Genomic DNA, 15235 nt, shown 5'->3' on the forward strand with positions numbered 1-15235 from the left:
CGAACGTTTCACGTGTTCAACAATATTTTCTCTCGGCAGTTCAATTACACATTGTTCCGTCACGTTGAGACAGCCTTATATATACAAGACTAACACATATCTAGTAAACGCTAGAGCATTCATGAAGGAACAGGATATCTCTAGAAGGATGTCACGTGACCTCGCTGACGCAACACCATTAAGGTTATTCCCATCAAAATTATACTTATAATTCAGATTATGATAACCCATTTGCATTTATTTGCCCAACTCATTGAAAGATATAAATCCTTTTGTAAATCAGCAGCATCCTCTTCACATCTAGCAACACCCAAGACTTTAATATCATCTGCAAAATTAAGTAATTTATTGACCATTCCTTCATCTTCATCATCTTTGACTGAACTCCATTTATAACAACTCTCTGCTTTCTTCCAACTAGCCACTCTTCTATCCAATTTGCTAATTTATCCCCCATGCCTACAGATATAATTTTTACAAGCCTTTTATGAGGTACCTTGTCAAATGCTTTATGAAGGTCCAGATACACCAAATATACATTATTACCCTCGTCTACATAAGCAGTAACCTTTTCAAAGAATGTCAAAAGATTTGTAAGGCAGGATTTTCCCTTAGTAAAACTATGTTGACTATCCAATAAAATTCTAAACTTTGTTAAATGTTTTTGCAAAGCATCTTTTATCAGACTTTCAGAAACTTTTCTCACAAGTGATGTAATAGATCTATAATTACTGGGACAAGTTTTATCACCTCCCTTGAAAAGAGGAGTTACATTTAGCTAACTTTCAATCCTATGGTACCTGTCCACTATTCAAGGAGTGATAAAAAGTAGTAGCAATGGCTCACATATCCAATCTTTAGCCTCCTTCAAAACCGTTGGGGAAATATTATCTGGCCCAGGAGTTTCATGATTCTTTAAACTTCCCAATTTTTTCTTAACCAGCTCAGAATTAATACAATAATCTTGTTCGATCTAGTTTCCATCTATCAACTGTTCAAATTGGGGAATAATGCTTAAATCTTCGTTAGTAAAAACAAAAGAAAAAGTAAAATTTAATAACCCAGCCATCTCATAATCATTAGGTGCAAGCCTTCATTTATCATCTCTCCTTCCACCATCCTAACATTTTGTTTACCCTTAATGTATTTAAAGTAATCCTTACTGTTAATTTTTACATTTTCATCCAACCTTTTCTCATACATCCTTTTTGATGTCCTAATTTCCCGTTTCATCAACTTTCTTGATCTTTTATAATCTTCTGAATCTCCTGTCAGAGCAGTCAATTTAAATTTTTTAAATTTCTTATGATTTTCTGGAATTTTATCTCATGCACTCTTTGTGAGCTCACTGGGAGGGTGTGTGTATGTTTTCTTATAGCAAAGCCCCCCAGCGGACTTACAACGCTAGAATCCGGATTTCGATACTCGTGGTGGGTAGAGCACAGATAACTCATTGTGAAGCTTTTTGCTTAATTACAAACAAACAAAAACTTATAGCAAAGCCACATCGAGCTATCTGATTTTAGCGTTGTAAGTCCGAAGACTTTACCGCTGTCCCATCGGGGGACAGGGGCGGGTCTTTAGTGTTATGGTTGTTGTAGTACACATTCAGTATATGAATTCATATTTAGTTCAGAATGTTAATTTTGATGTACCTGAAGTTTAAGTCTGTAAGAGTAATATTTTCTTATTTAAACGTGGATATCATTTCTCGTGTAAATATAATACTTTGAGGAATGTCTTTATAGTATTATCATTTCATTTTAGCAATTGCACAATATAAATATATACAAGTGGTCCCTAATAAAATCCCACATCTGACGTTTAGCACGTCTTCACCCTCACTTTGGAAAACATCTGTTGTGTTTAATAGTCTAAAGCATGATAATTGTTAGTGTTAGGTATTACTGCGTTAGGCCTAAGTATATATATTTAACTTTAAGTAAATTATTCAGTTCTTGTAAGTTTCATGAATTTGTTTGAGTATTCAGTAGCATTTATAAACTTTAATATTTTTGTTATAAAGCTGCTTTAAAAAGTTTTATAAAAATAGATACAATCAAAATTTATTTTCTAGTTTCTTCCCCACTATTTTTATTCATTTTGAAAGTGGTTTCTCGGATCTTATTATAATTTATTAACATAAAGTGATAACTTGATAATACTAACACCAACAGTAACAGCTGTAGTGTAGGCATACTAATTAGGTCTATTTCCACCCCAGTAGTTATTTTTGGTCATAAATTCAAACTGTTTAGACAAGTATATTGAATTTGTTGTGTGGAATTTCGATAAGAAATATGAACCTTCAAAATCTTTTTCAAGATTTTAATCCAAGGTAAGCTGTACATTACAATTTGCAGTTAAATATGGTAGCATTGCTAACTTCTTTCACATATCATATAATGTATTATATATAGAATTATCTAAAATCATTCACAAGTAATATAAGCTAGTGTTCAAATATTTCAGTTTTAGTTGTAAGTTGCTTAATGTATAATGCTTAGAGTATAACTTAAATGAACAAACAGAAAACGTTTTTTTTAATCAAAAACTGATAATTTTTGTTATATATGATACAGAAGAATAATTGTATCTTGTTGTTGTAGTGCACTTCATTGCACCTGTTCTGTGTTACTGTTAGCATTATAATAGATGTACCAGTACTTGAGAACTAATGTGCTGTAATAACAATTGCAATACTGTTGTGGCCAAACAATATTGTTATGGTACTCAACTTGATGGTTTGATGCATCTAAACATTTTACATGCAGGTATATCAAATTATGAATGTAGGTTTTACCTTTATAGTTTTTCATGTGTATCAGTTTATAACAGTAGTGCTTGTTTGTCTGTTATATAGAATTAGTTTCAGTGCTTTGCAAGCTACATTTTAATTCTAATATACATAGCTGTTACAATTTATGATTAGTTACTTATAATTAATAAGTGATTTGTTTGTAAAAAATTTAAATATGTATTTCACAAACAAATGTATATATCTAACCTATATAAAACTCAAAGCCAGTGTGTGTCTCATCACGTCATACTTCATTTCTCAAAATAGGAGGAGTTCTAAAACCCAAAATACATTTATCCAGATAGAATAGTTTGATTACTGTTTGCCCATTACGACTGTAGTGATGGGGATGCAAAAGGGGCCATGGGGGAGTGGGTGCTGTGAAACCTTAAAGGTAGTGAGTGTTGGTAGAATAAGCCTAAGGTAAAGACGTAGTGTGGGATAACTTAACCTAGAGCCAAGTGCATAAAATGAAAGTAAAAAGCTCGATCCAATTTTAAACTTAAATCGTTTCTGAATTAAGCAATTTTCTGTTATATCACCAATGTTTTTAATAATAAAAAAAACTCTTTAATCAATGGAGATTAAGATATCAGTAAATATTTTTCCAGTTTTGTTTATACATTTCATTTTATACTTTCAGTACACAGACTAACAACAATATTAGGTTATACTTTTATTGCTAAGCTACATGACATAAAACCCATTGTTGGAACATAGTGTCACCAAAATGCACTGAATTTTCTATATGCTAGAATTTGTTAATCTAAGTGGTTTTACCAATAATTATTCTATGAATACACCATGAATTATTTTCATGAATTATCTTAATTTTGATTGGCTGATAAAGGAAGTTACCAACATTTGACTACCTTGACTGCACTTTTCAGCCTCTTTGTTGATCAAGCTTGATTTTACAAAATTTAAATATTTCATTTAGCTATGAAATGTGAGGTTAGGGTATACTATGGGGTGAGGATGGTAGTACTTGTCCCATCATATTTGACAGGCTATATGCTAGTAATTTAAATAATTATCAGCATGTAGTTTCAGATACTGCACATTACTGTATAAATATCTATCATGTCAGAGCCTCGTAAAAATGTGTATATCATTCGTAAATGGATAATGACTCAATATGTGATTTTGGATAGTTTTGGGAAATTTAGAAAATTAAATTGCTTTTAATTCATGGCAAAAGTTAACAGAAGGATAAAACCTAATTGCTTACTAAAGATATAAAGAGAAATTTGAGGATGAATATCATAAGTTTAAGAAGTTTAAATTGACAGATCAATTGGAAGAGTTACAGAAAGTGTAGGAAAGTTAGGAATCTTGTTAAAAAGAGAAATTAGAAAATCCAAAATGGTTTATGGAAACAGCTAACTGATAATGTTAAAACTAATGGGATGAGTTATTATTTTTTTTATTTTACATATCTTAAGGGTGAGCAAAAAGTTTTCGTTGAAGAATATGTGAAGATTGAGTTTTAAATGTTTTCTACTCTTCTGCTTTAATAAGAAAAGATATTGCAAACTAAGGCTTGTGGCTTACAGGTCTTGAAGTAAAAGCTACTTTCCACCTTACCTAGAGTATCTATGACACTCATGCTTCCACCAATCTCATTCTGGCCACCAAGTGCAACTATCCAGTCAGGAGTCCAGGGAGTGTTGAAAGTGAATTTTAAAGTGATTGAAAATTTAATCAAAACAATCACCTTACAAAGTTGGTGCCCAAATAATCAAGCTATTTTCGAAGCAAACCTGAGCATAGCCACTTTTTACCTTAATTTTAGATTTGTAACACAAGTTGTCCACATAGCACATACCATTAGGTTTTGTTTTTGTTGTGTAGCTTAAGAGCACTTAACTATCAAAACCAGGATTTTATGAAACTACTAGTATTTGTTGTATTGGATCAAGAACTTTGTTAAGTGAAGCAGTATAGACAAACATAGAATACTTGTAATCCTCATGCTAGGAAGTTACTAAAATGCTAGAAAAATCAACAGAAGAATATGCTCAAAGATGTTTAGATTGTGTTGAGCATTTGAAATCCAGTTAAAAGTATTGATTTTGCCTATAAAAGCAATGGAATCTGAACTCTGTGTTCTATAGCAGTTTTGCTATGTCTTCAGTGCAACAGAAGACTAGTTTTGGTGACCATTTGTTTGCTAATATGGTACTTAAAAACAATTTGAACATTCACTGATATAGGGCAAAACAAGCATGTTTTGTATGTTTCGGGAAAAAATGTGTATACAAAATAAATTGCCCATGTTGAGCCAGTTCATCTATTTTTTGATGCAATATGCAAAGCATTTAGATTAAAATAACTGTATGACTTTTGTATCCAAAGTAAAGGCAACCTAAGTATGAATTCAAAAAATGTTTAGTATAAATACATGAATTTAATTACTTTAATACAGTTACTGTTTTGTAATCAGTATTTTAAGATTTTTAAATTAAATGGTGCATATATATATATCAGATTTCAACTATACAACTTTAATGTATTGGTTGTGGCAGTGGATCAACTGTAGTTTAAAATACATACTATCAGGTTAATAGTATAGGATATGTTAGCATGGATGTAGTATGTATTTCTCAGCTTACATAGCAGAAATAACTAAAGTGTAAAAGTTATAAACTGCTCATCTTAACTTAACAAAATTGAAGGAAAATATGTGAAATTAAATAAGCTCAAGCCCTGGTGTGAGAACACTCAGATCACTTAGTTTTAGGTTAACTCTGTGGGTTCAAGTTACAGCAATAAAACCATAAAATGGAAAGAAAGCAGATGTGAAAAGGTTAGAAGTTCAAAGTGTTAAAATAATAAATTTGATTCTTTCTGATAAATACTGGAGTCAGTGCAAGAAAAAAAATTATATTATTCATTTTATTTCATATATTTAACTTTTCATATCACTGTACATTGGTGATTTCACTACAATTAGTGTTAGAGAAAATAAGAGATAAAAACATAAAGTTTTAAAAGGCAGAAATTTTTTTTTATGTTTGATTAGAAGGTTCTAGAGTATATGAAAATAAGATGAAAAGAAAAATATCTTAGTATGAAAATAACCTTTCACTCAGACTGACTAAGTAAGGGCTTTGGAAATTTACAACAAATATTTAGTAAAAATACTTTATTCATAAATCAGATTTTTTGTGTACAACCTGCTTGTAATGTTTACTGAAAGCTTACCAAATTCTGTCAGAATACACAAAGTAAATTGAATTGAATACAATTAATTGAAAGTTTGAATAATTGATACCATTAATAATAGGAAACACTAAATTAAGTTAATTATTTTTATGATATTAATCGATACTCATAGGTAACTAATTAATTGAGATCATTGTCCAACACTTCCTGGTAATATGCTTTTTGAAAAAAAATACAAATTTTAATCTACATCATAATTATATAGATCTTTGTGTTTCCAACATTTATTACTTTTCTCAACATTTTAACAAAAGAAATGTATTTTATTAGGGAACAGAGACAATGTTTGGGCAATTCAGTTCTATTTACTTGTACATTTTTCAATTTCTTGTGTAAATGATCTGTTCTAAACCTTACCATAAGTTCACCATCAAACAAAGGCCCTTTTTTGGCTGTATAGTTTAATGGTTTCTTTTAGTATCTGGCATTTTTATGTATTATGATTATTATTGGAAACTAAAGGACTTCATTCTTTAAATTTTTGCTTGTGCTGAAACAAGAAAAATATTAAGTGAAACTGTTGAAATTAGGGATATTTGATTTCACCAATTCCACTATTTGCACATTGTTACTTAGATTTGTTGTATGTGCAAAGGTACACAATGGTCTATCTGTGTTCTGAAAACTACAGGTTTCAAAACCTGAATTTTAGTGTTATGAGGTCTGACTTTCTGCCGAACAACCAAGGACATTATTCATGGTCACCTACAACTATTGGTCACATCATGGTGAAAAGTGTACTATCGAAATAGCACATCATCAATTCTTAGTTTCAAAGTGACAGGATCCACCCACCCCCACTAATTTCTCCAGTTAGCTCTATTATAGTTAAGTTTAATTTTATGCAAAATTATTCAAATTAAGAAATATTAAGTTTCAGTGGGAATTATTTTAACAAAACTTGTAGTAATTTTGTGACTGCATGTTTATGTTTATATGTAACAAAGAATACATATATTAATTAGTACAAAGAAACCTTAATAAGGTCTAAAGTTACCCTTTATTCATTAATGCAATCATTTGAAAGTATTTCTGTATTTGATTCCAAAACTGTGCATTAAAGGATCGTGTTACTAATAAACCTTTTGTTAGACATGTCTTGCAGTTATAACAGGTAATAACAAATCTTTTCTCAACATCTAAATACCAATAGTTAATTTTTAAGTAACAGTTTCTATTACTTCTTTTCTTTTATGAAACATAATATTTTTCCATTTTCAGTAAGTTCATTGTGTACTTGTGTCTACTGGTGTTCACTTTGATGTTTGCATTGCGCTTAGACGGTACCATACAGTGGAATTATTGGGCAATTTTTTTACCTCTTTGGATCTGGAAGGGATTGGTCATTGCAGGAGCCAGTATGGGAAGCTATGTATGGTGGAGACACCCTCAATACAGGTAGATTAAAGAAGAAATCTATGCTGTTTTTGTCTCTGTTAAAGACTCACACTTGACATAAGATAGACTTTGGAAACTAATTTTTGCCCAATTTTATGGAACCTTGATTTTAGTTATTTTATTCAAATTGTATGAAACCCTGATTTTAGTTATTATACCTCACTTTTATGAAACCTTGATTTTTACCTATTTTACCCCAATTATATGAAGCCTTGATTTTAGTTATTTTGTCCCATATTTCTGAAACCTTGATTCCAGTTATTTTACCCTACTTCTATGAAACCTTGATTTAAATATTAACAAAATTCCATGCGATGTTATAACCAAATATGTCACAAGTAAATAAAACAACTTGCACATTTTAAAAATTAACATGAAAAATAAAATTAAAAGTATAAAAAAATGATGGATGGGCCTTGAGTTTACTCATGTTTCGTGCAGAGCATTTTTCTGTGCCATTCATTAAAAAGTTGCATTCGAAAGGAGTCAGACATATTTTATTTTGTTCCAGACGGTTATTTTTCTGATTTTTTTTGTTACAATACCCATATTTTTATAAATACCTTCTTGCAGAAAATGTAACGTGTTGGGTGAAGATGAGATAATTAGTCAGATCTTCTAAGTGAAGGTGAAGATTCTGATGTGGATGTGTTTGAGGATCATTCTGACAGTGACTCTAGCTACAGCGACGTTGTTAGACCTACAAAGATATGTAAAGTTGTTGTGTTCTCAACTGATTCTAAATCAGAAAGTGATGATAATTCTACAGATGTTCCTGTTAGTGATTTGTTTTCCCATTGTGATAATGATAATTGGTCAGAAATAGATATTCCACCGAACTTGAAAATGTTTGAAGAAAATTCAGGGGTCACTATAACTCCATTCGAACCCAAAAGTATTGCAGCCGTGACAAGTCTAATGTTTGGTGATGACTTGTTTGAAATGTTTTGTCAGGAAATGTGTACCTAATATAATCAAACTACAGAGAAACATAAAATGTCATGTAAAGACTTCAATGGTCTGAAGTTGCACCTCCAGATATGAGGAAATTCCTAAGCCTTATTCTACTAATGGGACAGACAAGGAAATATAACTGGAAAGATTATTGGCTAACTGATCTTCTTTTGATTAGCCCAATATTTTTGCAGACAATGAGCCAAAAGAGATTTCAACAAATTTGGACATTTTGGTATTTCAATGATAATCAGAAAATGGATGAGTCTTCAGGCAGGCTCTTCAAAATTCAACCTGTACTGGATTATTTCCTCAATAAATTCAGGACACTATACAAACCAAAACAACAGTTGTTATTGGATGAGGGCTGGATTCCATAGATAGCACGTCTAAAATTACGAACTTATAACCCTATAAAAATGGTAAAATATGGCCTGCTGGTAAGAATGGTATGTGAGAGTGACACAGGTTATATTTGCAACATGAAGATTTATACTGGTAAGGGGAAAAGTTGGAGGAGACTATTCTTTCAGTTCTTGCTCCCAATCTTGGATTGTGGCACCATGTATACCAGGACAATTATTACAACAGTACTTCCATTGCAAACCTGTTCCTAGAACATAAAACAAGAGTCTGCGGAACAATCAGAATGAATAGAGGGTTGCTGCCAAGCGTGAAGGCTGAAGATTCAACAATGAAAAAAGGCGATGTTCTCATTTTCATATGGAAAGACAAGAGAGAAGTGAGAATGGTTTCAACCATCCATAACTCATCTGTTTCTACCACAGGAAAGAAAGATGGAATAACTGGAGAAGAAATGAAAAAATGTGTGTGTTCTCCAATACAACGCCCACATGAAAGGTGTTGATTGTGCAAATCAGTATCTCTCATACTACACCGTTCTCAGAAAAAAGAGTGAAATGGAGAGAAAAGGTAGTACTTTATGTAATTAATTTTGGCCTTTTCAATTCATGTATAATCTACAAAGCCCTGAATGAACAGAAAAAAATAAAATATAAGCAGTTCCTCCTCTCTGTGGCAAGAAAATGGATTACTGAAAAAGAGAAAGAAGGCTTACTGGAATTAGAGAGGAACAAACCAGGTCCATCGTCTGGTGACATGAAGCAACATATTCCTATGTTCATTTCATCCACAGGAAAAAAGAAATATCCTACCAGAGCCTACAGAGATGGTAATGCCCATGGGAAAAGAAGTGAAATGCGATACATATGCAAGTTTTGTGTGGTTCCACTTCATATAGGAAAATGTTTTACAAGATACCATACTTTAAAAACTTACTAGATGTCTTCATGTACATACTCTGTAAGTTTCAAATAAATAATAAAAAATATAGTTGAACTATGAAGAAAATAAAATGTGTTTGACTCCATTTCAAACTCATCATTTTAATAAATGACGCACAAGAATGCTTTGAACGGAACCCAAGTAAACTCGTAACCTGTCCGCAATGTGTTAAGAAGTGAAATTTGAGTTTTCTCAGCATCCTGTATGGGTAATCAATTTTTTGGTGTTAGTAAAATTTTTCTATGTTAAATTGATTCAGTTTGATTTTACTTCAAGGTGAATAAGCTTTAAACTACAATGTGTTTCTTTACCCTTTGAAATCATGTTGGTTCAATGTCTGTATTACAGTACATTTTTAATATCTTCTATAATCTATAAAACCAGGAGGCTCTTAATTTATTTTTTCAAATTTTAAGCATTAAATGGCATTTAATGAATTGATCATGTATGTGAATTGAAAATAGAATTTTCTATAAATGAGACTATTCTCAAAATCCTGATTCCAAATGTTGCATATTATTTTATGTGTTGTTTCATTTGCAGAGTTTTTATAGTTTTTTTTTTCATGCTAAATATTAAATTTGAAACTACATTAACATACAAATAAAAAAAAAAGGAGAAGAAGAAGAAGAAAACCTATATGTAGAATTAATGAATCAAATATAAGGGCAAGGTGTCAGGAGGTCACTTGGCTCATTTAGATTTCTCTGATTCATCAGAGAAAGCAAGGAAAGGGTGGTATATATTAATAAATATTACAGGTATTCAGTGAAATCTTCATGTAGATTATTAGCATACATCATCTCGGATAAACCATTCCTTAGCTTAAGAAGTAAGTTTTCAAAGCTTGTACTCATTACCATTGACGTGTAGTTGCCTTCACTCACTTTACATTTACCAATTTAGAAATAGAAAAAACTTTTGATAATTTGCCTGTTGAAGAAAAAGAAAAAAGTGTTAAGATCTGAACTGTTTAATTTTGAATTATTTTACATGTTAGTAATATAACTGTCTCTTATATACTAATTATTTTGAGACAATGATAAGTGAAGGCTTTTCACGCACCTCTTCCAATGGATAACTATCGTTGTAATGAGAGAGAATTGAACACAACTTCAAATGAAGGTAGTGTTATAGAAAGTGACAATGTTCTCTGCATTTGCCACAGATAGTACAAACGTTTTTGGATAATGTAGGTCACCTTCTCTGCTCCTAACAACAAAATTATTTTCATACAAGTTAAGTCCTAACTACATTTCACTAAATTCATGGTTTTCTCAATTTTTAAACACATTTTCTACATATTCGTTTACTTTATTTTCTTTGATATCAGCATTTCCCAGCACTTTTAGGTCATTACAAATTTTAATAATTTGCAGGTGATTAAGATTTCAGTATAATCTCTTTAAATAATGTATAACAAAAGTTCTAGAAGTAATCTTTGAGAATTCCCCTGGCCTCATGCGTTCACCGGAAAACTATTCACTTGTTATTGTTTTGTTTTCTGCCTCTTAGCCAATTCTGAAATAAGTTTTTAGTTTTTTCACCATGCTATAACTAAGTAGTTTTGTTTTTGTACAATTTCAACAATAAGAAGCTTTTATCCAAAATAGCAAAAGCCTTATCGCTTATCTAATAACTCAAGCAAGTTGGTGGGACAGGAAAAAACAAGTCCTGCCGCTATTTATTAGGTTGAAATTGTTTTTTTGTTTTTTTATAATCTAACTATAGATACCAACACTTTATCAATGTCAGAAACCAGTCTGGTAATCCTTCAATTTCTTAGCCTCTTAACTCTCATCTGTTCAGAAATGTTTGTGAAATAGTTAATAAAGATATCAACAACTCCTAATTTTATTTTGTTAAAAGTTTTAAGATAAACCTTATAAGAACCAATAGCTTTACAATCTTGAATTTGTTTTTTAAATGCCAATTTTCTTTATTTTAATTAAATTAATACAATCATTATGTGATTTCAGAACAACATATTTTTAAAAGCTTCAGTGCATTGTTTAGTTTATATTGTTGTGATATCTTCTCTTCCTGCTGTCAGTTGTTACACAGTTTCCATGTTTTTATTCTGAAGAATATTTAGTTAGTCTGATAACTTTCTCTCCTATTTAATAATATGTAAAAGAACTTTATTTCCATTTTTGACAGTAAAATCACATGAAAAAGGTTTTAGAAATTAACAGATATATATATTTCTGAGCTCTGAGATAGAGAAATTAGAAATACTTGTGGTTGTAAATTTTATTTTTTGTCTGGAGAAGTTATGTATTGTTTTAGTATCATTAGAATAGTTATTTTGGTGTATTTTTTAGTTAGATTGGTTAGGATTGGATACTTTTAGGTTTTATTATTACTGTAGGTAGAGCTAAGCATTCAGTTATGACAATAGACTTAATACCACGTTTTTTTGAGGTAGCAGTGCTGAGGTGGTTGAATAATAAAATAAAGAACTGTCACAAATATTAATGAAGTAAGAAGGAATACTTGTTCATTTTAAGAGTTGAAATTATTGTGTTTATTTGATAGTCACTGAGGGATTAATGTGTTATTACATTATTTAAACTTGCAATTAGATATGTGTAACTAAACATGGTATACGAATAAACTAGTAACAGTATTAGTGTTCGTTAATAGGGGATTTTAGTGTTAGATTAATCTAGCTGTGAAATACTGTATTTTTTGGAATATAAGACGCACCCTTATTTTGAAGACAAAGTTTTTGGGGGGAAAAAAGCTACAGTCGCATTTGAAAGATTTTTATTGAATAAAAATTCAATTTGATACTTTAAAAAATAGTATATATTGTTCTAAACACAAAAGAACTCAAAACATCAAAATAAGAAAATACCGTCAATCAAAAAAAGATTTACTGGTATTTAGTTTGGTTCAAAACCTACAGAATCTTCATTACTTTCACTGTAACTTATTTTTGTATTATTTAGGGAGCATTATAAATAGTTGTTTTTAAAAGAAAAAACTACTATTGTTATAAATAACACATTCAATTGAACTAAACTATGCATGCCTATTTAAATATATTTACACATGGCTTGTGTATATCGTATATATACATATATATTATTCATACCTTCGGTCACTTTTTTACCCCAAAATTTGATGTCAAAATCTGCTTGCGTCCTATACTGTCTTATACACCGAAAAACACGGTAACTAATTTTTAGCTCCCTTGATAAAATTCATCCTAATTTACAATACTATTTACATTCATAACCAATTGTAAAAATGTCACCCAATATCATATTTTACATAGCTCACTTACACATACAATGGGCATGAAAGCTAAAACATGAAAACTGCATGTAGGCCTACATACAACACTTTTTTTTCTACTTCAATAATGCTACCATTAGGTGACTGATACCAAATGAACAGAGTAAAATTTGGTGTTTTTAACTGCATTTTCATGAATATTCTTAAAAAAAATAAAGAATTGTTTCGAACTTTATTAGGTGAAGTATTCTATTAAAAAGTTTATATACAAGTTTTGTGCCTTGTACTGTTACAATGTTTGTAGGAATAATGAGAAATGTTAAGTAATGGATTTTCCTCCCCCCACAAACACTTATTTAACCCTCATTCCTAATAAAATGCTTCACATGCAATGTCTTTGTCAAATACTAAATCATTAAAAAGAAAGTTCCAGTTACACAATTCACCTGAATTATGGCATATTCTTACATAATATATGATGAAAAACATCAGATATGCAAATTACTATGTTTTAAATATCTATAGTATATTTCTATGTTTTATTGAAAAGTGACTTATAGCCCCTTTACTATAAGTTATTACAAAACAAGTTTAATTTTACTTATTTTTGTCTTATATGTTGTATTCATTATCCTACAAAAGACTGAATGTATCATTACACCTAAAATAAACTTTTATAAACATAGTTGCTTTATTTTACAAGTTCAACACTAGGCCACAAGAAAGTTTAAAAAATAATAAATATAGTGACACAGAAATGCTATATAAACTCAAGGTAATTTACTAACTGTATCTTTCTGAAATGCAGCCTATGTGTGAATATATAATTTCAGGGCTGTAAAAAGATTAGGATTTACATGACACTCCAGCATAAACAATTTTACCACTACACCACTGATGACAACTGAAAACATCTGTATTAGATACATGTCTCTAATGCAAATGATGGCTACCACAACAGGGCATTTTGGCCATGCAAAATGAACTTTTTTTCTATTTTAATTACATTTAATGTTTAATCCAATCTTTTTGTTAAGACATAATGTTTATAGACAATAATAAATAATGAATCATATAATTTGCAAAAATAATAAGCCAGGATTTGGCTGTAGTTAGGGCAGATTTTTGCAAACCAATATTAGTTTCACATGATAATAAATAATTAAATATATATTTTGCAAGAATAAGCTAAGAGTTGGGTGAACTCATAAATTGTAAGACTAAGACCAGTTATAATATATATCTTATATCAGGGATGGGGCACATTTGAGATTTAAAATAATGAAATAAAAACAGAAATGAACAAAGTATTCCCCATCACTTGCTTTCGACCTGTTAAAAGTAACAAGTCAAAATATTCCAAGAGTAAATCCACTAAAAGTAAAAATGAGCTAGGTGTGCTTTATTAATGTCTCACTATTCAGTGGTATTACTATCACTATAGTCAATCTGACAGTTAGGCTTAATCAATGTATAGACAAAACTTAAAATAGTTAGGTCTAATGAGCAAGATGGTTTTTAAATTTGAAATCTGTAACAAAATTAGCTTTTAAGAAGGTGATCATTATGGAACAGGCTTTATTATACTATTAAAACCTATATAATACCTGTAAAACTAAAAGCAATAATCTTAAAATTGTCGCAACTTTAATTACACTCCACATGATTCTAATACTTACTTAGCGCCCCCTATAGTTTCTGTTTTAAAACACTTAAAAAATATATATACATACACAATTTAAATTCAGCTTTATATTGAACCTTACTCGTTGCCTTTAACGTAAACTAACATATTTGAAAATCAGCAGTATTTTAGAAATATTTACCTTTCACGCACATAAACATAAAAGACAACACTCGGTTTGTCAGTCGCGTAAAATAATTAATAAAATATACACAACAAAACAAATTATTCTTTTAAATACAATGCAGGTGAATAAAAAGTTTTGCAAATAGAGTCAACATATTCAGAAATAGAATTAATAAGTTATAACAGCTTTCATCAATAAATTTATAAACATTTCAGTTATGATTTTATATGTTGAATAATCTCAACAGAAAAAGAAAATAGAATAGTAATTTAGATTCGAAGAATTTATCTTCTGTTGCATGTACTTAGCTATAAAGGTGTCACCATAAAATAACTAAAAAAAAAAAAAACAAGGGCGTTTTCACAGTGTATTCTGTTTTTAATATGACAACTAATTTAAAACTTCTCAGAGCCTTTAATAAACATTTACCCCCTCATCTCCAAATGATGTCAATCGTTTAAGTGGAATTCTCGGTAAGAGAAATGATTGTTTATTT

General features: G+C 30.3%; 1 protein-coding gene across 1 annotated transcript in view; it reads left to right on the plus strand.

Moving 5' to 3' along the window:
- The first annotated feature begins 1823 nt into the window (after window positions 1-1823).
- The window catches only part of LOC106474931 (transmembrane protein 185B-like), a 26380-nt gene continuing 12968 nt past the window's right edge, over window positions 1824-15235 (plus strand). The window contains exons 1-2 of the mRNA XM_013935629.2: window positions 1824-2338; window positions 7250-7426. Coding sequence (XP_013791083.1) covers window positions 2301-2338; window positions 7250-7426 — 215 coding nt within the window. The 5' untranslated portion in view covers window positions 1824-2300. The remainder of the gene's footprint in view (window positions 2339-7249; window positions 7427-15235) is intronic.

The sequence above is a fragment of the Limulus polyphemus genome, unplaced genomic scaffold, assembly GCF_000517525.1.
Source record: "Limulus polyphemus unplaced genomic scaffold, Limulus_polyphemus-2.1.2 Scaffold7875, whole genome shotgun sequence".
NCBI lineage: Eukaryota > Metazoa > Arthropoda > Merostomata > Xiphosura > Limulidae > Limulus > Limulus polyphemus.